The sequence below is a fragment of the Grus americana genome, chromosome 1, assembly GCF_028858705.1.
Source record: "Grus americana isolate bGruAme1 chromosome 1, bGruAme1.mat, whole genome shotgun sequence".
Taxonomy (NCBI): Eukaryota; Metazoa; Chordata; class Aves; order Gruiformes; family Gruidae; genus Grus; species Grus americana.
Genome location: NC_072852.1, coordinates 17,308,909 through 17,336,874, shown reverse-complemented (window position 1 = coordinate 17,336,874; position 27,966 = coordinate 17,308,909). Strand labels below are relative to the sequence as shown.

The 27,966-nt window shown below is 40.4% G+C and overlaps 2 protein-coding genes across 6 annotated transcripts; both read right to left on the bottom strand.

Moving 5' to 3' along the window:
* Nucleotides 1-540: 540 nt before the first annotated feature.
* On the bottom strand, nucleotides 541-13,169 carry TRMU (tRNA mitochondrial 2-thiouridylase). Its single transcript, XM_054811175.1, has 11 exons — nucleotides 13,040-13,169; nucleotides 12,501-12,666; nucleotides 10,179-10,285; nucleotides 9,533-9,655; nucleotides 7,480-7,652; nucleotides 6,568-6,621; nucleotides 5,959-6,025; nucleotides 4,956-5,056; nucleotides 3,783-3,927; nucleotides 3,450-3,532; nucleotides 541-2,250 (listed from the first exon to the last, which is right to left on the bottom strand). Exons 1-11 carry the CDS (start codon nucleotides 13,134-13,136, stop codon nucleotides 2,104-2,106), a joined length of 1,263 nt encoding a protein of 420 aa, XP_054667150.1. The 5' UTR covers nucleotides 13,137-13,169; the 3' UTR covers nucleotides 541-2,103.
* A 2,287-nt stretch (nucleotides 13,170-15,456) lies between these two features.
* On the bottom strand, nucleotides 15,457-27,966 carry GTSE1 (G2 and S-phase expressed 1). Of its 5 annotated transcripts, none has more exons than XM_054813518.1 (12): nucleotides 27,754-27,966; nucleotides 26,475-26,554; nucleotides 25,693-25,756; nucleotides 24,994-25,612; nucleotides 23,575-23,742; nucleotides 22,051-22,198; nucleotides 20,451-20,828; nucleotides 20,217-20,289; nucleotides 19,590-19,838; nucleotides 18,216-18,393; nucleotides 16,910-17,050; nucleotides 15,457-15,931 (listed from the first exon to the last, which is right to left on the bottom strand). In XM_054813518.1, the coding sequence occupies exons 1-12, from the start codon at nucleotides 27,828-27,830 to the stop codon at nucleotides 15,848-15,850; spliced, it is 2,259 nt and encodes a 752-aa protein (XP_054669493.1). In that variant the 5' UTR covers nucleotides 27,831-27,966; the 3' UTR covers nucleotides 15,457-15,847. The 5 variants fall into 5 exon arrangements, with proteins under 5 accessions (XP_054669493.1, XP_054669494.1, XP_054669495.1 ...); XM_054813519.1 differs by lacking the exon at nucleotides 27,754-27,966 and adding an exon at nucleotides 27,496-27,562 and having other exon boundaries at nucleotides 26,475-26,558; XM_054813520.1 differs by lacking the exon at nucleotides 27,754-27,966 and adding an exon at nucleotides 27,352-27,548 and having other exon boundaries at nucleotides 26,475-26,558.

Here is a 27,966-nt window from a genome sequence, read left to right as displayed (position 1 = left end):
GTAGGTGATCAGGAAGACAGACAACTGGAAGAAGCCTCACATTTGCAGGCCCTGCTCCTCATGGAGGACTTAAAACCACTGATACCTGCTGGAGGGACAACACAGAAAGGCACAAGCAGTCGCAGAGGTTGCTGGAGCGCTGATAACTTCCTGACACAGATATGGAGGAGCTGACGAGGGAGGATTGGGGCATCCGTCATACAAGGAGAAGCTGAGAGCTGGGGCTGTTCAGCCTTGAGAAGAGACAGCTCGGGGGGAGCTGCAGGTTGTGGAGTGCACAGCCCTGAGCAACCTGCTCTAGCTGCCCCTGCTTTGAGCGGTGGAGTTGGACTAGATGATCTCCAGTGGTCCTTGCCAAACTCTGCAATTCTGTGAATTTTAAAAGAAAGTGGAATTTGAAGATAGAGAAATGGCTATGACCTATTTCAGGTCCTCACAGCTGAACCTACCGCTACCAGTACAGTATCAAACAACAAACATACCTGGGAGTGCTGTGGGATGAAGCAATAAAAACCACACCAGTGTAACACAAAACATGTGTGAAGATTTTAATTGGGACATTTACTGGAAAACTCAGATGAGGACAATGTGAAGCACTAACTCCTTAGTAATTAATTCCACATTTTGCAAAGACAAAAGTTTCAGGAAAGATAAGGAAAACATCAGGAAAACCACATAAAAGTCATGACCAGGACCCGTAACACAACTAACCTAACACAAATCAAGAGCAGACGTGAAGCGTGAATAATCTTTACAGTTAACCTGCGTATGGATAGACACTCTGAAGACAGACATTTAAATTTAATTGATTTTGGCACCAGTGAAAACAGATGGCTTTTTTCCCTGTCAGGCAGATCTACTGTAAATTCAAATAAATACATAAGATTTTAAACGTTTGTTTTTTTCACAGGGCTCCCTGAACTGTGTGTTTAACTTTGCCAGACTAGCAGGTAGACACTGAAGAGTGTCTCCTCCCCCTTTTACTTCCACACTTTGAAGAAAAGAGACCACCTTTTACTTTCCTTATAGAGATACAGGACAACAGAAAGGGATGTACACGTAATCCAAGCCTTCACATCTGCTGAAAAGATCTATTCAAGGTACAGCCTTCCTACCGCCCAAATTGGATGCAAATCTCATCTGGAAAGTCCTGCTCCTGCACAGCTGTTCTGTAGGCACAGTTATCTTCTACTACTGTGTTGAAAGACAGGAATTCATTTTTCTTGACTTGCTGAAATAAAGTTTTATTATAAACTTAGGGTGTCCTCAATATGCACCCAATCCATATAATCATAGATAATTTTGACAGGGGGATTCACCTCTTCCTAATACCACTCCATGTTAATACATGGCAAGACCCAATTATTATCAGGTCTATATTAAGTTAGTTACATAACAAGGAAATGCATATGAATTTGCATTTTTCTGAGGCACAATGTCTCCTCCCCAGGAGACAAACCAAACAGCCTCTGCCCTCAGCAGTTAACAAAAAATTAGTTAAAAAGTTTAACAATCAAGACTGTTTTTAAGCCCCTAGATTTGTAATTCTGAATTACATAAAAATCTGAAACCACTACTTAATACAGCTTCAGAATCTAAAGCCTTTCTTATAAAACTACATAAAATTAAAAATAAATATCTGTTGCTTGGAGTTCATTCAAAATGCTGAACTTAAATATCAGTCGTTCCTTTTCCAGAGTTCAAAGCACAAACATACATTTACTGTAAAATAACATATGTACTTTACCTAGGGACAGGTATCTTCAAGTAAGAAAAAAAAGTATTTCACATTGGCATAAAAGACAGATTTATGATTTCGGACATGATTTTCATATTAAAATTCTTGTATGTGTAACTACTATTACAGAACAACTTTAAGACATCCCTTGATATGTAGTAATGTAAATATCACCATCCAGTCCAGTAAAACTGTACCAAACTGGCTTTAGTTTGAAACCTGTTCAGTGCTAACAGTCAAGAGCTAGGACTCAACAGTCTACTGACCTTTAGAACATACAGATAAACAAAAAAAATGTTTATTATTGTTTTTATTATTCTCAGGCAGCAAATTCTCCAAAGTCCTTCAGTAAACAAACCCATGTGTTACGTTGCTGGTTCTATTTTGTCAATCTCTTCCTTCTTTGGACTCTCCTCTCTGTTTTTGCCCTGTTGCATGGTATACACCGATGGGCCCATCCTGAGGATCTTCCCACTGCCCAAGCACTCATCACCCTTGTAGAACACAGCAAACTAGGAGATAAACACAGGAAAAGTCTTTTCAGCAGCTGCAAATGGCATGGTGAGCAACTGCAGGCTGTGCAAGACCTGCTGGACAGTGAGCGTATTCATTTATACTTACTCTGGCTAAATCTTAGAGAAAAAAAAAGAAATAAAAAATGTGAAGGATTTGTTGGCTCACATGAGTGTAACTATAAACATGTCAGTGGAAATTCCATCATGAACTTCTACAAGATTATCTCAAAAATCTTCAGTTACTGCGGTGGAATGGATTGTGCTGGAAAGCTTCCTCTCCCACAGGGGACGGCATACGTATCATCTGCATCTTCACTGACCTCCCCCAGACAACGGTGCCCAGGCTACAGCAGCACTTCTCAAAACAGGAAGGGGACCAAGGACTACCGGAGCAGGCCATCTGGAAGGCAGCCACTGGGGTTCCCTGGTGTGCCCAGCAGGTTCTTGCAGGAGAGGAGGAGCACAGACCTCCGGGCCATGTCTCATTACCTTGCGATAAAGAGCCCGGTGACAGGCTCAGCAGCTCCTGGCAGTCAGGGGCTTCTCGTCCCTATCAGCTCTGGCTGGAGACTTCTCAGCTCAGCTCTCTTATACGCATCCCTCCCTCCATTACAAATAGTTCTCACAATTTCCCTCCTGATGTGTCCCATGGGCCCCCAAATTTTGGCGAGGGAAAAGGAAGGTAGAACATATGCTGGGAGAGGGCATGAAGAAAATGAGAAGTGGTTTATGATGTGGTGAAGTATCTTTATATTAGCAGTGCTAAAAGACATCACCACGCAGTACCTCTTCTCAGTACTGTTCCGGACAATGACATTCACTGGACAAAGATCCTCACTAAACAAATTTGAACACTGAAACCTTATTAAGCAATTACCAAACTAATACCTTTTAAAAATCTATTTCTTGAAGAAAAGAACAGATTCCATTTCTACATATACAACTGATTGCCAGAGATGTTTTTAAGTATTTCTAAAACTTTTAAGCCAGTTTCACAGACTATATGGGTAATAGACCATTTAAAACTAGAAACAACCTCCTTCAAAAGAGTTGATGAATAGTCAAAATACAGCTAACTGCTCTCACATGCAAATAAATTAGCTATTTTGCTCCAGCTAATAAAAACACTACTCTGTTTTATTTGCCAGAGAAGTCAAAACACAAAAAAGGAAAGAAAATCACTTCTAATAACTTACCTGCCCAGGTGTGATAGCTCTTGCTGGCTTCACTAGCGTCACCCACACACTCCCATCTTGGTTTAGAGTCAGCACACAAGGCACTAGAGCAGAAAATGGCCAAAAACCTGCCAGTTAATCCTTATGTTCACATTAAAAAAAAAAGAACCACTTTCATGACTAGGTTAAACAGATGTAAGTCAAGATACTACTACACAGAATTGTTTTATAAAGACAATACAGAAACAGAAAGGCAAGCCAAAACATTTCAACTATTTCTGCAAAACTACACTGAACACACTACCACAGTTTCAGAAACCAAGTAAAACAAAAAACAAAACAAAGTTTGATTACCCAGTTCCATCTGGTGCCGAAACCTGAAATGACATTCCATCATTTTCTCTCTAACGAGCTCTGCAGGAGGTTCCTCCGCTATCCAGTGCACTCGGTTTGTCCGCAATAGGTCTCTGTACAGAGCAGGGTGATCTGTTGATGGTGCCTTAAAATACAAAGTTTATTTAATGCTTTTTTTTTGCCAGAGAGCAAATAACTTGTAAAGCATGAAATACAGAAAAAACATCTAGCATATCAAAACGAAGGCAAAATGAGTAAGAAAGCAAGCATTTATTAGCACTTTATCAGTTTCCAGGTGGAAGCCTTTAATGAAAAAAATAGGCTAAAGCAAGCCTGAATTATTTGTCAGTCTTCTACATCTGAGTCATGTCCCTTCTTGTATTTTTTCCTCCAATCATATTTCTGCCTTCTTCAGGCTGAGTTCAGATATCTACTGCCCTCCTTATTCTACCTCAACAAGATACTACCTCCTCCTTCGCCAATTTCTCATCTCAACACCTCCTCAACAAAGGCGTTGCAGACAAACAACCTTACTGTGGGGCATAAAAATTTTTTCTTAGTGGTTCTGCCTGTTTCCTTTCAGCGTTCATTATGATTTTTCACCTGCAGGCACATCAACAAGTAGCAGAACACCTCATTATACTCACATCAGTATCAAAGAAGAATAACAACTGCATGAACAGCAAGAAACATTAAATATGTCAGCAAGCCGCAGAAATCCCAGTCATCTCATATGATTAGTCATTAAGATAGCAATGATTCACAGTATTATAAATATTCCGACTCAGTTTTCAAAATGATAAAACTGTATTACTGGCTAATACTTCTTTTACTAGAAAAAGAAAGTAGCAATACATAGTAAACCAAAATAATACACATTTTATATACTGTGTCATAACAACTACAATAAAAAACCTCACGTTTTAGAGTAGGAAATGAGAGCTCAGCAGATTGGCCTTTGTTTGGAAAAGTTCTACGCCAAAATCTAAAACAATTTTCTTCTCAAGAAAAGCCAGTTTGGACAGGATGTTTCACTGATGCTGCACTAGTTGGTTCTTGTTTCCCCCAAGAGGAAAGCCAAGAATTCTGCCCAGGTTACCATCACATTCTGTACAGCAGGAGTCATAAAGCACTTCCATTAGTCATTTGCAATATCAGCGTTAATTAACTCACCACAAAGACATCCCCAGTGCGCACATCTTTGTCTACAACAAACCAAGCATCCTTCAGGCCTGCTAGTCTAGCCCTCTGGCCTATTGTGTAGAGGAACCAACCTAAAGAAATAGAAAAATGTAATGCTGCTAGCAACTTTTAATCTTTTACTTTCAGAAAAATATGTTAAAATCATTTCCCCAAAAGTGCACCACTAAACAAAGAATAATGAACCAAGTTGTCTTAGAGAAGTGTGCCAATTACAAACTAAACTAACAGAATTATAGAATCATTAACGTTGGAAAAAGACCCCTAAGATCATCGAGTCCAACTGCCAACCCAACACCACCATGCCTAAGAGTTTTCATCTGTACCTGAAGCACATGATTTCAAATTAATCCATTTCAATTTTGGTATTCTTAGGGATTATAAAATACAAATATTTCTTTATTTCAGCTTCAATTTGTGGTTTTGCTACCACTCAGTCTTACCAGTTTCCCTTACTTTCATGTACTAGTAGAATATCCTACTTCCATAAATTACTTGGGAGAGGAACTCAGTTCTGGTAGCTAGAACCGAGGAGAGCAAAGGAAGGACACACAGAAGGAAAAGAAAAGGCAAACTGCCCATGTTTGGTGATGTCCTACTGTGTATCACTGAAGCGCACGGTGTAATTTTCTGCAAAGTTTAGGTACTAAGGAATCGGGAACCAAAGCACAGTCATTTTGAAAGAATTAAATGAACAATGGTCTTGGTATTAAATTAACAACCACTTAGTATCAACAGAGTAATCCTAATAATTATCATTTACTTTCTTGCGATATGGAACAAAATCAAGAATCAGTTGTAATTCAAGGCTCTACTATTGTATAAAGCAAGTTTTCCGTGATTATTAGTTATCAAACTGGGAAAAACCTGTAGATTACTTTGGAATTTCACAAAATTTGTCCCATTGTCCCTCCAAATGTAAGCAGTATTGTTCCATTTATCTAAACACAGTTATTAAGGTGGGTTAGCCAATTACCTTTGTGTGTTCCCATCACCTTCTTATCTTCAATGGAAACAAAGTTACCTGGTTGAGGTTCTAAATACTACCAAATAGGAAGAGATTGTTTAAGTCACAAGATGACCCCAAAAACCCTCACAGTATATTTCAGGTTCTGTCACTACGTTCTCTTGAAGTTGGAAAATAACTTTTCAAGAAGCAAACTCAGCCCAAGCAGCTTACTGCCTCTTCCCTGATGCTGCTTTAGAGAGAAAAGTAGGGAGGGTAGTCCCTATCGGCACTATTTCGGTGCTTCGCTGCCTCCATCCTCACTTATGTCAGGGGACAGCGGGATTCAGCCATTTGCCCCTTTCATATCCCAACCATTTGTCAGAGCCTGGCAGGCACAGGAGTGCAAGTTCACGTACTCCTTTTGCTACAGAACGTGACTGTTTTCTGGTGGAGGGGCGAGATACTTCCTACCGGCTGTTGGCGTTAGCTTCTGGGTAGGCTTGGGACTGCAAATGGAGATGGGACATCGCTACTTAGTGTGGGCCACAAGCTGTGGGAGATTCTTCTGTAGGCTGTGTTATAAATTACTACTGAAAACCAGAAGACAAAGATTGTCATAGATTTAACGTTACTCACCTCAAGAAGGAAATTTTCAAAGTTTCTTTCACCAATGAAACAGACTCCCATACTCTGAAAAGGAAATGTGGTATTGAATCCGTAAAAGTAGAGAAAAATTAATAATCTGTCCAAGATGGATCCCCTCCCATGTATCCCCAACTACGCTAGGCATCTCATAAAATAACCAAAACCACATCTGCTACAACATAGGTAAACTAATTCTATACAGTATCAGAGCCATAAGCACAGAAGAGAAGTAACAGAACACATGTTCAATAAATAGTTACATTAACCTTGGTGACTACAATGGTTTATCTCTTGAAAAAAAACTTTCAAAACCAAATAGGTTTTCCTTTTCCTTTCAGTTACTGCCCACATCCTTCAAACACTCATTTACAGTGGGCTAATATAAACACTAAAAGCAATCAAGACAGCATTAGCAGTACAATTGCTGCCTGCATTGCATTTTCTTAGGATGAACTCACAAAGCGTTAGTTCTCAGAGAAACAGAACTTTTTTTAAAAGAGTAACTGTGGAAAAACAGTACAATCCAATTTCTATAAGGACATATTGAAAAACAATTCCAGTGAGGAAGCCTTTAAAAGCTACGGAAAATAAAGATCAAAGGCTTCTCACCTGCTGTACTAAAGAATGCTTTCCTTAACGCTCACAGCATCCTAACACACTCACCGTCACCTTAGTTCTTCTGAGATACAATGGTAGATAAATGATCTGCAAACTATAACGCACAACTAACCACAAGCTCATAAAAGTACTTTCAAGCAAGTAGACAGCTATAAAACTGCTTCCCAACCTATTCTATTACAGTGCTCAGAAACAGACAAGTTGTCACAGATCGAAGTTCAAAAAGTTCAGGAAAGTCTATTTTAGAGAGAAATACAAATCAAAAGAATTTAAGTGTTACCATGCCTCTTTTTTCTTTAGCACATGATGAAGGCCATGCTCTGCCGCTATCTTCTTTACAAAACTTTTTGTTAAATCCCCTAAAGGGAAAATGGTTTTCCTCAAAGCATCCTGCGAGATCTGACTTAGAAAGAAGGTCTGGTCCTTAAAAAGGTCAGCCCCTTGAAGGAGTTTCACAGCTGCAAAGTGCAAAACACAAAGCATCTCAACATAACCCCCTTTAATAGTTCAACTTTCTTTAGTATTTTGTTTGACAATCGACATTTTAGTTTTATTATTTCCAAACACATGTGAAAGTATTTTTCAGGTTTTCCAAAATCTAATTGAAAACATTTGGATATCTTCTCATCACTAAAATGATCTAGAAAGATTCTGATTTTGTACAACGCAGAATCTTACAAAGTTTTACACTGCCCCATCTACTACAACACTGCATGTGTCACTGGCAAGAACATCAACAATACGAAAACAGCTTTCCCATTTCATGTGAAAGAGGGAGTGAAGATTCAAATATCTTAGAGTATATGCGTCTCCAAAAAGACATTCAATTTTGCCCTGAAATCACACTGCTATACGTAAAGGATTTGAACGAACAGCAGAGTTATTCCCAATGCTCAGAGAGGAGAGTTTGACTTTTTCTTTAAAATAGATGAAGTCTCCTGATTGCCCAGGTGAAATAAAACTCGTATAGCTTTTCAGTCACATTCTGTCCACTCTGTTTAAGAGCTAATAGGCCTGCTGTTGTACAAATGCTACTTAGGAGTTTCTTGACTCAAATGAACACTAACTACAGGCCAAGAGTTCAGTCACAACTCAATAACAGAAAATCTCAGTAACAAGGCAGGAAACCTGTTTAGAACATCACAAAATACTGCAGCTGTGAATCACAGCCTGTCATAAGTAGAGACCATTGGTCCTGCTGGGCCATCTGAACTTTCCAGAAATAAAATTAAAACAAAGAAACAAATAAGCCCCTTTAAGTGCAGAACAAATGAAAGCAGAGAAGTTGTAACACAAAACCATCGCCATGGCAGTTTTGCATAATGGTAGTTTTGAAGTTTCTTTCCCTTTGGGTATAGCATGCTTCTCATTATACATCAGAGCTTTATCTGAGTTACTTTACTGCGTTACGGCCCAGGGCAGAGCTATTTGGGAAATCTCTACATTGCCCATCCAAGCTGTGATCACACCATGCAGAGAAATACCCAAACCAGCATTCAGCAAGCTGGCTTTGGGACTGATAACAAGAGAACTGCTGTGGTGCCGAGATCAACCTCTGATTACGTATAGCCACAGGTGGACTATTAAAGTGAAGAGTAAAGCCTGCACTCCTGCTACTAGTACCTTTGCTGACCTGAGAATCATGGCTTTAAAAATGTCAGCACATGCTGCATTTGCACTTTTCAATTGCAGCATAGGCAGAACCTTGATCTACCTGGGAAAACCAGGCTTCTATAGAAGAACAGAGAAATAAGGCAGAATAGTTCAATTACTGAATGAAAACCTGAATTTTTTCCAGTAAAACAACATACAGTCCAATTACTGCATAAAAGTACGTGATTAATTTTAACATTTCAAAGCCTTAATTCCAAAATTCCATTCAAGCATATCCCCGTGATGAGTTCTATCTATACTATATACTGAATAGCCAAAGAATACATTCCCCAAAATAGAAGAAACATTAAAAAAGAAAATTTTATGTAAGTCACGGAAATACTTGATAAAGGTTTCTTGAAATACTTCTCAAGGGTATAGAAGATAGCCCTAGCTCCTTAATCCACATTACAGCTCCTCCAGAATGTTGATTACTACTGAAATGCTTATTCTTACCTCTGCACCTGGATCAGAACTCTTAAAATAGAAAATGTAATACTTGACTAGTCAGGGCAATTTTCAGTAATGTAAATCCCCTGTTTTGTGCAATCAACATTCTACAAAGGCCTGGGGTTTAAATGGCAATATTGTAAGGTAACAAACTTCCACGGTTCTGTGACACCAAATACAGTTTAAATGTATCTTTCATATCTAGGATGAAATATGAAATGAAGAAACCACTTACTATTTCTAACTTCAAAACGGTTTCTGAAAAGTCTTTGTGGTCTTTTAATATATTTCTGTTGAAACACTTCCTCATCATCTAGTGAGGTCCTAGCATAATGCCCAGTAGCAATTGCATCTGCTCCTATCAAGAAAAAAACCACACAAAACACAAAGGCACATACTTGAAATTCACAGTTTAAGACAGGATTATAAACATCCAGTAAGAAAAGCAGAAAGTAATGAATGAAGAAAACCTATAGAGAAGTCTTATACTGACAATAACTGTACTCCTGCTATTTAAATAATGTAAACGATTAATCATCATACCAGCACTTGTGCTTCTGTACTCTAAGGACCACTTAAGAATGTAAAACTTGGTGGTCAGGTCAATGTATGTTCCTGAATTAAATCCATTCCTATATTAGGAGCAACCTGGTCTAGTGGAAGATGTCCCTGCCCACAACACGGGGGTTGGACTAGATGACCTTTGAAGAACCATTCTATGATTCTACATGTAAAGGCAAACTTAAAACCAAATACTTTGCGAATTTTGAAATACTGCATTGTGTATGAACTCACGTTTTTCCCCACCTTTTCAAGAGTTTATACCCCTTAAGCATTTCCACAGCACACACTCTGTACTGACACACTTGAAAATGCCTTACCAAGGTTATCCATAGCATAATGGAGAAAGTAGCTGAACTTGATGTGCTTGTTACACATAATATCAGGATTAGGAGTCCTTCCCAATTCATACTCTTTTAAGAGGTTACTGTAAAATAAAAATTCAAACGTATATCAACATTATTAACACTGCATAAGACTATCCAAGACAGAACGATCTGTTTAAACATGAGAACTTGAGACCCAGTCATACTAAGCATTTATATGTAAGAAATAAAATACTCATCAGATTTTAACCAATAAAAAACATTTGGAAGATTTTCTCCAAAGTGCACTGAGGATGGGGTCAAATGATCACTCATAATCTTGTAACCGCATTTTATTAAATTAATATTCCCCCAGGGGAGACATGGCTGCCCACTGTGCGCATCCTACTAAACAATCTTGTTTAATTTTTCAAAGTGACAGTGCAGTGGCGTACACACTATGAGTTACTGTGTCTCAGCTGAATGGACAATAACTTAATCTGTAATAACGCCACCATAAGCAGTCATGGGGCTTAATTTTAGAGAGATTTTTTCTTGTCTTTTCTTTTTCCTTCAAGAAATTCAAGTAGTTTCTCAAAGTCACGTTGTAGTTTTACACTGTTGTATAATTAAAGTGCTTAGTATTATTTGCTTGAAAACACTGAAATAATAACTAATGAAATTAAACCAGTATACAGTGATGCACTGAGATATCAAAAGGCCTGACCACTGCATTATTTTGCTTGTTCTCGGTAGTCACTGAACTCTAGAGGAACTGAGAGCACAGACTGGATTTAAAAGAAACACCAGCAACCCTAGTAATTGTTTTTTCTTTTCACCATCTGAAACAGAATTGCTTCTTCCTTACCATGCTATGCATTACATTCATATATAGAAAATAAAGCAACATCTCTTATTTTGTCTAACTCCTTTTTAAGAGTTCTGAATTTGACAATTCATACTAATAATTAAATCACCTGGGTCTACTCAGAGGTCCTCCCTCTTGCTGGGTCAGTGCTGTACTCTTATGATAACACAATAAGCCTTTGGAAATACTGCAAGAGGACGCTGGAAGTTTTATAAAAGACTCAGTGTAAAGCCAGGCTCTCATCAGTTTGGAACTTCAAGTAAAGTACAGAACTTGAGAAAAGGCCAACGAGGGACACCTATGCAACCTCTCTGATGTAAAGATCTGAAACAGACTTTGTGCAAACCACAGGAAAGACAAGACAAGACCTGGAATAGTTCTCTTGGTAAAAGGTGGGTTTTAACGAATAACCCTTTAAAGAGAGACTCCAGAGGAGGAGTAAATTCAAGGTCAGTGATGACAGTAAAGAAGAAAGGATTATGAAACAAACCAAGACATTTGCAACAACAGATTGTTTGGCAACAGTGTACTAATAAATTAGGAGAAGCAAGGAAAAGCTGATCTTTGATTCACTGCCATTTACGGACACCCCACACCCCTCAAGAGTTCTGATAACATTTATTCATTCTCTCACACCAGGAGGGAAAAATGGAGCGAACTTTTCCAGAACAGGGCTGTTTTCTTCACTGACTGTACAAAAGTTTAGTGTTCACCTTGACGTCGTTTCAACATGAAGCAGAAGTAGCATGACTAGGTTATTTCTCAGTTTCTTCTAAGAAAAGGTAACAATAGAACTCCTTAAAGGGGGATGATGAAGATCAGGGAACAACTTTTATGTACTTATGTTGAGTGCATAAAAAAATAAATGATGTTGTTATACTAGTATTCGCCACCTTCTCCTGCCTCCCAAGAAAAACTTTCAGTTTTTCCTATGCAGATCTTTCTTCCCTTAAAGTGGAACAAATTCACAGAAAATCTGAACATCCTCTTTAGAGAACAGTTTCCAATTTGTTAGAAGTTTAAAGAAACATGGATAGTTCATGATCACTTTGTGGTAAACAGGAGTCAGTACATATTAACGTAAAACACACTGGATAAGTTACGCTTGCAGACAATAACAGCGCCCCATTAAATATTTTTTTCTCAAGTTGCCATAAGGTTGGGCCAGTATGTTGGAAGCAGAAGAAACAAGCCGCAGCAAAGCAGTTGCTATGCACTTATAACCAGGAAGAAATCTATTCATTTCAAAAATAACAAACATACTAAAACCAACATATAAATTTTGATATTAAATATGAATGAGAGAAAAGTAATTCCTCTGATATTTAACAGACTTTAGTATTTTCTCTTAGCACTGCTAATACTTCAATAAATTCCCATTGCCCGTTATCTGTCCATCCTTACTTTTCACAGTAAGACGGTACCGTGCTAATATACTGAAAGACCACCTATTTTAAACGTGTTTCTACCTGAATACTTCATTCCAGTATTCTTTCACGTAGGAGATCTGGTGAAAAGGAATATCAAGCTTCTGACAAACCCGATAAGCATCTTCGCAATCTCTGTCAACGGAGCAAGTTCCTTGTTCGTCCAGAGGGTCCCAGTTCTTCATGAACACGCCTGTCACCTGGTAGCCTATGAAATAAAGGTAAGAATGACTTATAAAGCGAAATTCTTACAGCCTGGATCCCAAACCTGTGTTTCTCAAGACTTGCTCGAGTAACTGCGAGAGTCCCGCACGAAGCAAACATCCCGCCGAGCTTTGCAGCGCCGTTACTGCACGACTGTTTTTCCCTATAGCAAACAGCTCACGCAAAACAAGCTCTTCTTGGCAACGACGTCACTCCGAGTTTCTCCATCCCCTCCTTCACCGCTCACTTCTGCCGCCCCCGAGGCGCCCGGCTCTCCGAGGTGCCCTGCCCGAGGTGGGGCTGTTCCACCCGCCGCACTCAGCGGGTGACCGCGGGGAGCGGACCCCGCCGCGCCCGGCCCTGCCGCAACCACCCACCTCGGCGGCGCAGCAGCAGGGCGGCCACAGCGCTGTCCACCCCGCCGGAGACGGCGCAGGCCACACGGCGTCCCGCCGCCGACGCCGCCGCCAGCATCGCTCCCGCCCGCAGCGGTCGCGGCGCCGCCGCTTCCGGCCGCCCCCCCCCCCGCTTCCGGCGGCCACGGCCCGGCGCGGTGCGGCGCCCAACGGCGCTCGGGGAAAACGCGCCTGCCCTCGGGGGTTCCGGTGCCGAGGAGGAGCTCGGGCAGGGGGCTGCCTTTTTCTTACCGCAGCCCCACAAGTAGCGTGAGCAGTTGATTTACCACCTGCTCGCTTATAGAGACACGTACCTGGGAGTACCGGCCGTGGTTTTCCCTGATCCAGTTCTTAATGCAGTGCCATGCAGCTGGCCTGCACCTCTCCCAGCAGGGAAGGTGCCAATGGCCGCAGGAGAGGCAGGGCTGGGGCTGTGCAGGGGATAACGTGGCTTTAAACAAGCCAGAAAGTGGAAATAGCAGAAGGTTTCTGACCTACAACCCTCCCCACTTCAGGCCACCCTGAACCCCCAAACTCCAAGCAGGAGTTCCCAAGCCACAAGGCTCAGAATGAAGGAAGGCCCAGAAGAAAACACTGGTGTCCATTTGATAGTTTCATGTTCATTATTGCTTAATAAGCCAAAGGTTATTCCACCTGGCTCCAGCTGCTACTTCAGAGCAGTGCAGTCTGCCCCAGCTCTGCACCCCAGGCACTAACCGTGCTTCAACGGCCTCTGGATGTTTGGGCAACTGGCTTGTACGTTGAAGGTTGGAATTTGGCTCTTAGTTGAAGACACCTCAAGCTGTCACCTCTGAACTCCAATGACTAGTTAGTGAATCCCAGCAGTACTCAGCTGGCCAGGTGCTTGCTTTAGGACCACACATTTAGGGGTCCCCCTTGCTCAGAACCTGTCATGGTCATGCTCAAACCCAGGATTTAGATCTGCCACCTGCAGAAGCATACATTCACAAAATGTAGTTCAAGGGGCACAGAATGCTTGGCTCTCCTGCCAATCCTTGAAGTACAGGGGATAAACCCATTCATCTCTTTTTTAAAGAAACCACAAATACATCACAAATACATATAAGAAGAATGTTCATGGGTTGTTTGTGGTTTGGTTGTTTTTTTTTTTTAAACAATCTCCCTCTGTTTCAATTTAGAAATACGCAACCAAACTAATTTATCCTCCTGTTTAAAGTCTAGTGAGGAGCTAGTTTAAGTATTGCTTTTAACTGCACAGCACTAGCTCAAATAAAGTTTTAGTAAATGCTTTGGTTGAAGAAACCCTCTTGCTTTTCACAGAAGGAAAGCAAGAGGAAGCAAAGAAAGTATACAAATTCCACATTTTTATGGTTCATAGTTGGAAGGGGCATGTAGCAGGGTTTACAGAATCACAGAATGGTAGAGGTTGGCAGGGACCTCTGGAGATCATCTACTCCAACCCCCCTGCTAAAGCAGGATCACCTAGAGCAGGTTGCACAGGATCACGTCCAGGCGGGTTTTGAATATCTCCCAAATATAGATATTGGGCAGCCTGTCCCAGTGCTCTGTCACCCTCAAAATGAAGACATTTTTCCTCATGTTGAGATGGAACTTCCTGTGTTCCAGTTTGTGCCCCATTGCTGGGCACCACTGGTAAGAGTCTGGCCCCATCCTCTTGCTGCCCACCCTTTAGATATTTATAAGTGTTGATGAGATCCTATCTCAGTCTTCTCTTCTCCAGACAAACCATTTGTTCCCTCTGACTCAGAGGAGTCTTCACAATGTGCCCCAAGGCCTGCCTTCCTTCAGAACAGAGTCTGAGGCTGCAGCAACCACAGAAAAGGCAGCTGTGCTGAGAAGCAGGCAAGTGCCTTCAGATAGCACTAAGCAGCATTGTTCAGCATCAAATTGTTTGCCAAACTCATCTGAACACTTCTTCCTACTTAAATACTTAGAGTCTCCAACTTCTACTACTTTTTGAATTAATACAAACAGCTGAAAATCCACTTTCAGCTCTTGATAAACTTTCATAAATACGTTAAGCTGTACCTACATGGCAGAAGTCTCTAGTCTCCAAGACAGGCTTGTTGCTTCAACATTTATGGGCTACTGTGTGCCTTTTCATTTCTATTCACCTCCCTGTATTTAAAATCTCCACATATTATCCACATGTGGCAAATTCAGTTAAGAAAGCAATTGTCTATTCTTTGAGAGTGAGAAAGTTCAAGTCTAACCTTCAAATGTCAAGACTATGCCATCTGGCAGTAACAAGCTGTTGCCTTCTCGTTTGAATCACACAAATTCAGCCATTGCTGTCAGTGTATTCCACTAGCATTCAACAGTAAAACACTTCTTTCCAAACTTGCTCCACTTTTGTATGAAAAAACACCCTGAAGTCCACTAGCTTTACCTACATCTTAACATTTGTTAGTGAAACACTAGTCTAACCAAAGCCTGTAATAAATGGTTGATGTTTTGTACAACAGTTTGTTAAACTCATTTATTTTAAATTAAATCTTCACTGCACATAGGGGATAATGAATCAAAGGACAATTGGCAGGAAATAGAGACAGGCTTCCAATACAGAGAATATCCCTTTTCACCTTAGAGTGACACAGTTTAAGTACATCCATTGCAGCACATCTGTGAACAGAACCATTAATCAGACTTGGTTTGACAATATCAATGTTAGAATTCTATTGTATTCATCAGATAATCTATAACCATCTTAAAACTGTATGAGTGAAGAGTAACACCTAAACACTTTAAAGATAACAGACGTCAAGAATTCTTCATTTCAACTCAAGTTCAGAATTTGAGTAGAGGGGAATCCAGATTTTCTTTGTTTATATCAGGACTCAGAGTGATAAGAGGCGAACTCAAATCAATTAGCTGAAAAAAAAACAATAAAATTTAGCTATTGTAGTCAGCTGTTGTACATAGCCACTAGCAGCACTGATCTCTAACATTGTCTTCTCAATTATTTTGTGTTTAGGATTCCTATTAGTTCCCCGAAGACAGATACAAGCACCACACTCGAGCTTTTAGGTTCAGGTTTTTAAACATCTAGCTCATTCTTAGACAAGCACAAGCTTCTCACAAGGTGGTTATTGCCTGTACGCACTCACTTTAAAAGCCTAAAAGGCTTTTCTAAGTTTCACTACTATGCCTATTCAAGTGACACTGTCAGCCAGGCAGGGCAGAGCACTTCTGAACTCCTCTGAACAAGCCCCCAGAAGTAAGACTTCCCTGATCCTCTTAAGATATTTTGAAGGACCCAGTATTAAATTGATCCCAACTACCTCTAATATCAAAGGTTACATCCTCATAGTTACCACCGTTCATCTGACAATATCTAAAAGCATCTACCTTCACGCCACTAGTGTATAAGAGGCACTTGCCCAGAAACACTTGTCAAATTTAGACTAGATCCCAATGCACATCTTTCATCTAAGGGAAGGGATTAGGAAAGAAGTTAAACAGGAGAGACAGCCTTGCTGTTTTGCTGAAAATGAGCTGGTGCCAAGAACTGAAAATGTACAAAAATAGAAAAACAGCATGCCTATACTACTGAAGGCAGCATTCACTTCCTGCTTCAGAACACTTTCATTCTTTAACTGCTTTAAGCATTATGCTCTTTCTCCATCCTCCTCCTTTTCCTATTTGCAGATTGCTCACTGAGCTCTAGTTTAGGGCACATTGTTTGATTTTAAACATTATGTTCTCTTTACTTAAAAGCACCTTAGTGTGTAGTATTGTATTGAACATATTGAGCTAATATTAAATAATTCTTACAGTATTAGGCAGACAAATTATGCAGCGAGTTGACATTTTCTTGCTAGCATATTTGCACTTGAATATAAAACTTACCTTTACCTGCCCTGAGAATGTAGGCTTTAGAGGAATAATCTTATTCACTTCGGGAGTATTGGAAAGGTCAATCAGAGGTCTACTTTCACATTCCAAAGCGTGTAGGAGAGATTTGTCTACTCCAATATCTACCAGTAAGGCCTTAAAAAAAAAAAAAAAAAGAAGATAGTTCAGGTTTTCCCCTCTGTTCTCTATGCTTCCTTCATAAATACTTAGGCAGTCAATTTAGCTTATACAGCTGCAATAATCACAGGACAGGCTTAATTTATAGACTGGGTATTTTTCATGCAGGTTTGTTTGCACAGGGTGTAAAAATCTCAGCTCTTGGTCTGCCAATGGCTAGCATCACAAATAGGGAAAATGCAGTGAGAAAAAGCAAGAAAGCTCCTTGGGGCACAAAGCAATTGACTTAAAAGCAGAGTTAAGCTGAATTTCAAATAGAAGAGTTATACCTCTCTTAATATTTAGATGACTTGATTACAATTATTGTGCAATGGTATTTATCCATATAAACTATTCTGTAGAGCTCCAAACTTCAGTTATGCTTTTGTCCAGTTTAACTACTCTACACATGTGCTAAGCAATTCTATAACAGATACTTAGTGTCATCAAGTAAGCTTGATACTTAATGATACTGATGCAATAACATCAAATAATTAATTTACAGATTATTCTACACCTGAATATTTGTAAATCAATAGCCACTTTAACAGGTTAATGTTTCGGAACTACCAGTTCAGTCATTTTTCCTAAATGCCTGTGGAGTGCCAGCTTTAAGCATAAAATCAGTAGATTCTTGGGGGGTGGGGGGGTGGGGGGGAATTGTTCACTGGACTAAGTACCTGACACTTAACTAAGTTTACTGCTACATGGGCTTTGGGGTTTAATTCTCACTCATTGTATGTGGATTTGCACTGCTGTTAGGTGATTGAGTTTAGCTACAGCAGTTCATTTTTTTTTTTCCTTTCTCAAAAGGGCATATGGCTGCAATAAAGGCAGGAACCACCCTGTGACACTGCTTTTCCGATCAAATCCACAGGGATTTCACAGCACTTATCCAGAAATGGAAGTTTAGTATGAAATCCACAAGTATTTGACCATTCTGCTTTGAGATGGGAACAGACTTAGTGGAAACACTGGATAGATGTTCAGTGCTAAAAATAGGCACTAGAGGGTGCACGGGCTTAGAGTTAATCCATTTTTAACTTTGTGTGTACTGAAGCGGTTTTCATCCTTCCTCTTGAAATAATTTATTTTCAAGCAGTTTATTTAGTAGTTCTGTAGAAAAATGTATTTCATTTTTTACCTCTGTTTGTTTCTCTTCAGCCAGCTGACTCTGTACTTCATCTCTTAATTCATTTTCTACTACTTCTGTAGCAGTTTTTTCTGGTGAGAAGTTAAGTGCAAGAGGTAGCACAGGTGGAGGAGATATATCATCTTCTGAAGATGACATCTGTGTCTTAGTCTCTTTTGTCTGTTTAGAACTAGGGAAAAGAGCATTGGCAATAACTGAGTTCTTTAATTAGCATGAACTTCTAAAGACAGACAAGCCAATGCCCTAATCTCATTTTCTCCTTTTTTACCCCAAGTTTTAATTACAAAAGGATTTCCCATACTTTCATCTAAAAGTATGCTAGTTACCTGCAAAATATAAAATATTTCATGCTGCAATAAATTTATAGCCTACTCATGCAAAAAAGAGCTAATGACTTCAGAATGATGAAGAATTTAGTCTTAAATTTACATAAACTTAACTTCACACATGGGATTTGGGTATTTTAGACTTTGAAGAAACAACTAGCAAACTACAGATATTGCATACCACTGAGCAAACCCACTTCAGTACCTGCTGACAGGAAGTACTGACACCAGTTGGAGGACCAGGAGTATCTGTAATCAGTAATCTGATTAATATGATAAAATCATTGTAGAAAATAATTGTTTCCTTGAGAGAAAAGACTGTTTTGGACACGTAGCCTAAGTAACATGACATACAGGAAGAGTTTTCTAGCCATGAATCATTCCTGCTTTAATACTGTTCACCTCCACCAACCATGAACCAAGCCTGCATACATATATATATGGCACTTGTGAGATGTTGGGCTGACAATATGAAGGCAGCAACATTGTAATTATTTTCACAGAAAACAACACTGTAGGATTCATCCATTCTGCAAGCAATTATTTCAAGTGAAACATAGGTAAACCCGCTCAGAAACTAAAGTTCAGTCAACTAAATCCTTGGCTTTATGACTGATGCTTTAACAAAGTATAATTTTACAGAAGCGTTGGCAACAGTATAAAACAAAGTTAGCGTAATATGCATTTTAACCAGCTACTTCCCTTCATCAGAAGGCAACAGCAAAATAACGCCAACGTCAAATCTGTTTTCAGTCAGAGCATCAGACAGAAGTCTGAAGTTGTCTGCTAGATCAAGAAATAGAAATAACTTCCTATTAGAGATTTTAATTCTTTAATGTTAGATATTGACTCATCTCAGTAAGGCCTATCGTATTTTACTAGTCACAAGATATAAATCTGTATTAGGCTTATACAGCATCTATGCTCAAACACTTTAACATTTAGCAGAGGTCCTTGAAACCTGAAAGTCATCATTAAAATTCATTTAGAGGCAGCATGCCTACAATACTCATTTCATATATGGAGGTTTCTGTCTTACCCAGCTGTAAGAGTCTTTTTGGTAGAAAAGCTGGAACTTTGGCAAAAAGATGCAGCACATGGAGAAAATGCCATTCTTGGTGCAGTTTTAGGAGTCGCTACTGGAAGTCCTGATATACGACGAACAGGTGTAGGTAAACCAGACCGTTTCAGACTGGCAGGAGTCATGGAGACAGACCTTTCAGGAAAACAAGAATTCTGAAAGATCCCATCTTCTGAGGCTTTCACAGGAGTGCTGACTGCTATGGCACTAAAAAACAAACAGGCATTAGCCAAAAGCATCTAGAAACAGTTTTATTCAAGCTATTCTGCAAACCAATAGAAATCAGTTTCCCTTTGGTCAGTAAGGAAACAGTAATCATCATGAAGTTGATAATCACAGCATAGCAAGGGCTTTACTTCATAAGAATACTTTTATTAATGACGATTTAGCACTGCAAAGAAAACCCTCTTCTTCTGAAGAGGTGGTGGTGTTTGGTTTTTCTTAAATCAGTTCCAATAGGCATTAACACAGCCAACCTGGAGGGCAGTCAATGAAGTTAGAACTTCTAAAGACTGTTGCAACACCCAGCCATGTTGCATTCTTAGAAGTATGCCTCAGCACATTCAGTTTTCAGTTAAGCCCTACCTTCTAGGTGTGCCATAAAATGTTAATCCAAGAGATGGTGTCGCTTTTGGTGCCGATTTGTTTGGTGGTGTATCTAAAGAGAAAAGATTTGTTAATTGCTATCCACACAGATACCTTTCAGTTAAAATACTAATTCCTTCCAAGAGGCGGACAGAAGTGTAATGAAACAGATAACAAGCATTCAAGGTACCATTGGCTTTTAATAGCCAAGCTAGAAGACAAGTACATGCTTACCTCCAGTCTTCACTGGAACCTTAGTTTGACTTGTAGGAACAGACAAAACTCTAGCCCTGGGCTTTGGACACAGGTTTCCTCTTGTCGCACTTCCATCTTTATTCTGCTGACATAGCTTCTGCAGATTGGGAACAGAGCTCAGCCTCTGAATTCCACTACCTACAGCCTCAGATGATGTTGCAGAAGCTGAAGACTTAGCCAGGCTTGCAACACCAGGTATTTTGGGAGTACTAGCTGATCTTGCTTGCTTTCTGGATTTCTCAGCATTGGCAGCCTGCAGAGATGACACACTGGTAGGTCTGACAAAGGCGAGCCTGCTTGTACTAGATGAAAGCTTAGACCCACTCACGCTAGCTTTTGAAGACATGCTTGATTTTCCTGAAATAGAAAGTTAAATTATACTTCTGAATCATCACTTATTGGTAATTTCTTGACTAAGCAGAATAATTATGCTCTCACAGGAAAGAAAATGAGCAATTTACAGCATTTAAATATATGTTTGAGCAACTCAAGTTTAAGGAGAATGCTTACAACCACTAAAACTTACTCCCTGAATTCTCCAGTAGTTTTGTTTTAGAAAGTCTCCTCACCAAATTCCTGAATTACTGCAATCAACTCAAAGAATATTCTTCGAGGAATGCCAAAAAAACAGCTTGCAGATTCAAGTTACATTTTCCACATTTTCTCCCAGCATAGTTGGCTGTTCCTTAAGCAGGCATTAAGAAGGTAACAGTTCAAGTTACACTGATTAACACCACAGGTTGAACTACCCCAAAGTGCTTTTCTCAGTTTTCTCTAAGGTTCTTACTTTCAGTCCGTAGGTTACTTTCATTAATAGGATGAATCTTGACTAGACACTTCTGTCATATAAAGTAATTCTTATTAAGCTTTAACTTTTACTGATATGTTATTATCCACCCAGAAACAAAGTAGAAAAATAAAAATTTGCAGTAACTTGGTATCTTGATAGATCTACAAGAACGGTGGTGCTTACGTCTGTCAGTATTTTTAGAAGACCATTTTCCTGATACTTTGAGGCTTACTGGAAGGGTTAAATTGATGCCTTATAATAGTATAATAGATAATACATTACAGTATAAGCCTCTTGGTTGTATTCAGTTATCTCCCCAGAGTTTTTTTTTTTTATCTGCTTGAATAAAGCTCATCCTTTTCAGACTTACAGAAACTTGGAACTAGGCCTTCCACCTTTTTTTTGTTTGGTTGTTGGGGGTTTTTTAAGTTAGCCAAGCTTACATCATTCAGAAGCTTACGTACTTGGCTATAATAGAGATGATCATGTACAAAAAAAAACCCAAACAGGTTTCCTGAGGCATTGCTTACTTTCTAGCTGTGTCAGGCCCTCTCATGTAGGCATCAGGCTTACATGAATCTGGTTTTTACAAACGACAGAGGTGTAAGATTTATCATTAGTCCACAGGGATTTATTGGGCTAGCCTACAAAATTTTATTCTCCACTCAAAACCTTTATTACTGCTTGTAGTAGTGGACACCACTAAAACATATCCAAACGCACAGTCCCAGACATGCTTAGCTACTTCAAAATTGATTTGTGGCACAAATCTGTAGTAAGAACGATTACCATTTTTTCCTATGGGAGAAATGGGTAAACTTGAGTTCAGACTTGAGTTCATGCTGGAAATTGATGATGAAGAAGATGAAGTAGTCTTTCTTGTGACACCACTGGCAACACCAGGAAGTTTCAGATGTGTTATCTTCTTTAAGCCAGGCTGAATCAGAAAATTTAGTTAATCAAAAGAAAAAACACAACTATTTAACACGCTATTGTGGTGTGCTTTTTCTTGGTATTATAGCTTTCTATTTGTGAATTTTAGAGAAGTTCCTTCCTTAGAGTACAGTTTAAAAAGTGAATTTTCTTAGAAACAGTTTATTATATCTGCATTATTACAGAGAACTAGAACATCAGATCTAGTAGGTGGACTGTTATTTTTACTCCTGCCACAAACTTGAGTATAGACTTAAATGGATTAAAGAATAAAAGGAGTAACTCCAGGCACCAGTATATGCCAGGCACTGATTAGCTGGAAAGCAGCTTTGCAGAAAAGGAAAGCTGGTGGACAAGTTGAACATGAGCCAGCAACGTGTCCTTGCAGCAAAGGATGCTAAAGGTATCCTGGGCTGCATTAGGAGGAATGTTGCCAGCAGGACAAGGGAGGTGATCCTTCCCCTCTGCTCACCACTGGGGAGGCCACACCTGAAGATCTGTGTCCAGTTCCAGGCTCCCCAGTACAAGAGCAATTTGGAGCTACTGGAAGAGCCTAAAGGGCCATGAAGATGATTAAGGGACTGGAGCATCTCCCATCTGATAAAAGGTTTAGAGAGCTGGGACTGTTCAGCCTAGAGAAGAGAATGCTCAAGGTGGATTTCATCAATATATACAAATATCTGACAGTGTCCATTGGTGCCCAGTGACAGGACCAGAGGCAATGGGCACAGACTGACACACAGGAGGTTCCCTCTGAACATCAAAAACCACTTTTTTTACTGCAAGAGTCACTGAACACTGGCACAGGTTGCCTGGAGGGGTTGTCAAGTCTCCATTCTTAGAGATATTTAAAAGCCATCTGGCCATGGTTCTGAGCAACTAACACTAGGTGGTCCTGCTTGAGCAGGCAGTTGGACCAGATGCCCTCCAGAGGTCCCTCCCAACATCAACCATTCTGTGACCCAGTGAACTGGCACACAGCATGGAAGTAGGTGTCTAAAGCTTCAAAACAACTCCTGACAGCTATAGGTAGTCTACCTTCATAGAAGTTAGGGCAACATTTTCATGTTGTATAGTTAACTACACACATCAAAAAACTTTGTTTCTTGCATAAAATTGCTGATTACTTCCCTGCAGCTAGAGTTTTACAAAAGTAATGCTTGTTAATCCAACACATACATAGTTGCTCTTAAGTATGTTCATTGTGTTATAGACTTAGAACACACATTCAAGAACGGCAATTACAGAACAGACACTACTCTTCCTTAAAACCATTATACACAGCAATATAGCTTTAAATTATAAAGTAAACTATATTCAGTTTTTTTCTTTTTATCAGATCACAAAAATTATTTTCATATTAAGAATGCTTGCCATTACCTTACTTGGTGCAGGAAGGGCTTTTTTATCTTGCACTGAGGAACTGCCACTGAACGAAGACTCAAAGACATCTGAAGCAGCACTAGATTTATCAGAAGTATCTTCAGATGATCCCATGCTGTTCAAGTCTCTATTTGTAGAAATACTGGTATGTTTTCCTAGGTTGGGCTGCAAATTTCAACGCAACATTTTAAAAAGGTACTAGTGTTTCTAGAAACCACTATAAGCTTTTTACACAAATTGATTTTGTTAAGAAACAAAAGATAAGAGTCAATGAAGCCTTTGAACCTAATCAAGTCCTTAGTCTTTAGGTTAATATAGTTTAAAGTTAGTCTAGTGAGTGTATTTGCTAAGTACTAGAACATACTTGAACCCAGATATTGGACATCAACCTAAAGACAGTTCTGCAACAACAATTCAACAGCACAAATTTCTTATAATCATGTTCACCTACATACAGTTAACAGCTGTTCCTTACAGCTGCGAGATCTCCATTTAATTCATACTCTTCTGCTTTACTCTAGTTTTCCAAAAGATGAGACATTACAACAGACTGCATCATCCAAACATTTAAACAGTGTTTAAACTATTTAAACAGTGGGGTACAATTTGGCTACTTAAAGCATTAAGACTGTGCTTTTTTCTTTTAGCACCCCAAATCAAGAAGAGACTTATACCACAAAGGAATCAAAGGATTCCCTATTTTCTATAGGTGATGGTTCTCAAGGAGCCAGTATCACATTTTCAGTAAAATCTGCAGTACATACTGGAGTCTAAGCCATAAGGTGTAGAATATCTTCTGGACTTTATTGCTCTATCTAGAGACTGGGATTTATGCACACAAGGTCATCAACACAACTGTTTCCTTGCTATCCTAGAATACATTTTCAGTTGTTCATATAGCCACATCCTAAATGTAATCTCATTAATCAGTGCTTTTCATGATTGAGACAAGTTGTGGACAGAATCAGAGCTAAAAGATTTTCTTGTCCTATTAAAATAATTGTGAGGTTCCCCCCCACACACCTCAATTGACAAGGGTTAACAGTCACCAAAGCCATTTTTGCACATTAAGTCATCAAGAACAGTGCAGTAATCTTACCAGCAACAAAACAGTGTTTAAACAGAAGCCAGGAATGATGGTATTCATAAAACCAGAATACAATGGAAAAGAAACTTGCCTGCAGATGCTCTACAATGTCATAATAGATAAATTAGTTGGCTACTATACCATAGTATCTACCCTGACTTTTCTTTCTTATATATAATAATGTTTCCTGCCTAAGGATCTCCTGAGGTAGAGAAACATCAGAAAATTAAAGTTTACTTTTAAAAATAAAAGCTTCTAGACAGTTTAAACATTCCTAAAACACACAAAAACCATGTTTAAAGAAAACATTGCCCATAAGCTGTCTTTACCTTTTCAATAGTCAACAATTCGCTTTTTCCAAAAGTGGATGAAGGTTTTGCCATTGGCAGTTTGCCAGTTGTCTTCATATTTCTTTCTTCAGTGTTCTGTTCTTGTGTCAGAGGAGAACTGGCAATTTTTGTAGGAGGTACACAAATTTTAACAGGGCTTCTGTTTGGAGGAGTATGAAAAGCATGTGTTTTGTCATCTGACAAAAGCTTATCCGATTCCTTCTGAAAACAAGGTGGCAGCTGACATGCTGGGCTATCCCACACACAGTATGTCTCCCTTTTAACAGCCCTGGGACTTTTCTCTATATTTTGGTTTCTCAGTATTTTCAATTTTGACTTTGAGTCCTCCACAAATTTTTCTATAATCTTGTTTTCCCGTTCTTCTGATTGGCTTATCTTAGTCTGTTCATTCTTGTTTCCAGTCTCTATTTGCAGTGCTAACAAATGAGCTTCTTTGAAGATTTCCACAAATTTCTCTCCTGTAAGTGGGCTCCACAGGAGTTTATCATCAGAAGAAAGTGCACTCTTTTTTTCAGCGTGTTGCTTTTCTTCAATATTGACAGCAATACATTTTTCTTTGTGTCTCAAAGGTCCAACAAAAACTTCATCTTCATTTCCACTATGAATAAAAATAAGTCAGCTCAGCACCTTACGTGTGTCCATTTTAAAGGTATATTTACCTGTAGCCCCTTCACTTACCTTCCTGGAGAGAGTGAAAGGTCAAAATCAAACTTTTCATCAGTCAGAAGAGGAAAGTCTGAAACTATAACAACAAGGATTTTGTCACAGTGGGGATTTGCAATAAAAATGATTGCATTATGCTTTGACAATTTGGTAAAGCTGATGTCAGATAGCAAAGAAGTTTTAGCTACCAAGTTTAAATAATTAAAATAATAAACCCATGTTTTATGTCAAAGAAATTGCAGGTGCAGCTGCAAATATGATGATAATTCTGATAGATACACAAATATCATGAAAGATCTCAATGCTAATTTCTAAGCATCCATAACAGGAACATGGGATCTGGCTGTGGGAAGGGTATCAGCAGCCTCCAATCAAGAAAAGTGAGAATATATAATCTAGAGCTATATGACAGTTGTCCTATCAGTCAGTTCTTTTCCAGTTCAGACCGCTACAGGACAGTAACAGGAGCCAGATTAATTTTTCTGGTAGTTAACACATACACTAAATATTAACTGAATCTGCAGCAGACAGATAAGGAAAAGGGAGGAGCTCAGATCAGATATATAGAAGAGAGGTTGATAACATCATGTCACTACTACACATGCTCTAGCACCAGTCCTCCACAAGCTTTTTGAGGAGGCTTGTAAGTCTGAAGCTGGCAACAGTAGCCCGTGCAAGGAAACAAGTACACAGCACAAGATATGAAGCAGATACAGGAGGTCTACTGATCCAAACTGTCTTAACTTTTAATAAGGGATACATCAGGTGGTGACTATCTCAACACGTTCTCCACCTACCATGGCTCATGTCAATATCCAGTTTTTCTTCAATCGCATGACTTGAGCAATGTGCTGCCATTTCTTTTCCTTCCTCCATACTGTCTGGAAAATACAAAATTAGCTATGCAGCAGGTTTGGAAAAAAAAAACCAACAATAAGGTCACAGAATTTTATGATACTGCCAAATTAGCAAGAAGGTAAACATTCCCTTTGAAGCCTCTTATGTTTTGGGACAGCCACACAAACATGGTTTATGGGATGTCACACATCTCACCATCCTCTCTTGAAACGTGCTATCAAATTATCTGAGACATATACATAGTTAAGTGTTGCCACCTCTGTACAAAGCCTTTAAATACAGCCATAATGCCTAGGATTTCTGAAATTCCTTAATGCAAACTCTGTGTTCAGCAACTAAACTCCTTGTAAGGATACAGCTGCAACGGGCAGCACAGCTAGACAGTTGCAGCAGAACACTGCCACCCCGCAGGCTAAAAATACTTTTTATAGCACTAATTCGAGACTGGCATAACCGAGACTCAGCACATCTCTGCTCCGCAGAGGAAACGCGTGCTGTGCTCAGGACAGCGCCTTTTGCTTGTGGACACAAACCCATCAAATAAATACGAGCTTCCTGTAAGCGAAGATAGTCTCGTCCCTACCTCAGCACAACCCGCTCAGGCTGTACCGATAGGAGGAGCAGTACCTCACACCGAAGGGATTAACGCCGAGCACGGGCCTACCGGGACTGGTCCCTCACGGGGCAGCTCAGCAGGGCCCACCGCAGCTGAGGGGAGCGCCCCCCCCCCCCCCCCCCCAGCGGCGGAGCCGCTCACAAGCCACACGGAGCCCCGCGAGGGGCGAGGAGCCGCCCGCCGACCTCCCACCGCCCCACCTCAGGCGAGCTCAGGCCGATCGCCAAGGCAGCTCAGCAGCCGGGCCTCGGGGGAAGGCCTCCGGACACCGCGACGTGGGGGAGCGGCTGTGGCCGCCGAGATGCCGAGCCAGCGGCCGCTGCCGCCCCCACCGCCCCGCTCACCTCCACGGGGCCGCCGAGCGCGAAGCAGCGCAGCGATGCCGCCTGGACGTTTGAAATCGCGCCCCGCGCGCCCTCATTGGCAGGTTCGAACGATACACGGGCTCCCGCCCCCCCCCCCCCCCCCCCCCCCCCCCCACACACACACACACGGCATTCTGGGGCTTGTAGTTGGCCGCGGCTCCCCAACGGCAGCGCCGCCGGGCCTCACCCGCTTATCGTGGCTAGTTTTTAACAGATTAAATATACATAATTACTCACAGTGTAGTATAACGAGAGATAGGCCTCTGGAGCATCACAGAGCCCAGCGTTGTGGCTGGATGGCTGCCGGCAGCCATGTCCGGGGCTACGGCCCTCTCCTGCTCCCCTCGGCCTCGCAGGCCAGGTCGTGCCTGTGGCGCTTCCCGCTCCGTAGTGCGGGTTCCAGCCTTGCTGCTTCATCTGTCGCTGCAGAGCCGGGTTTGCCTGGCTGAC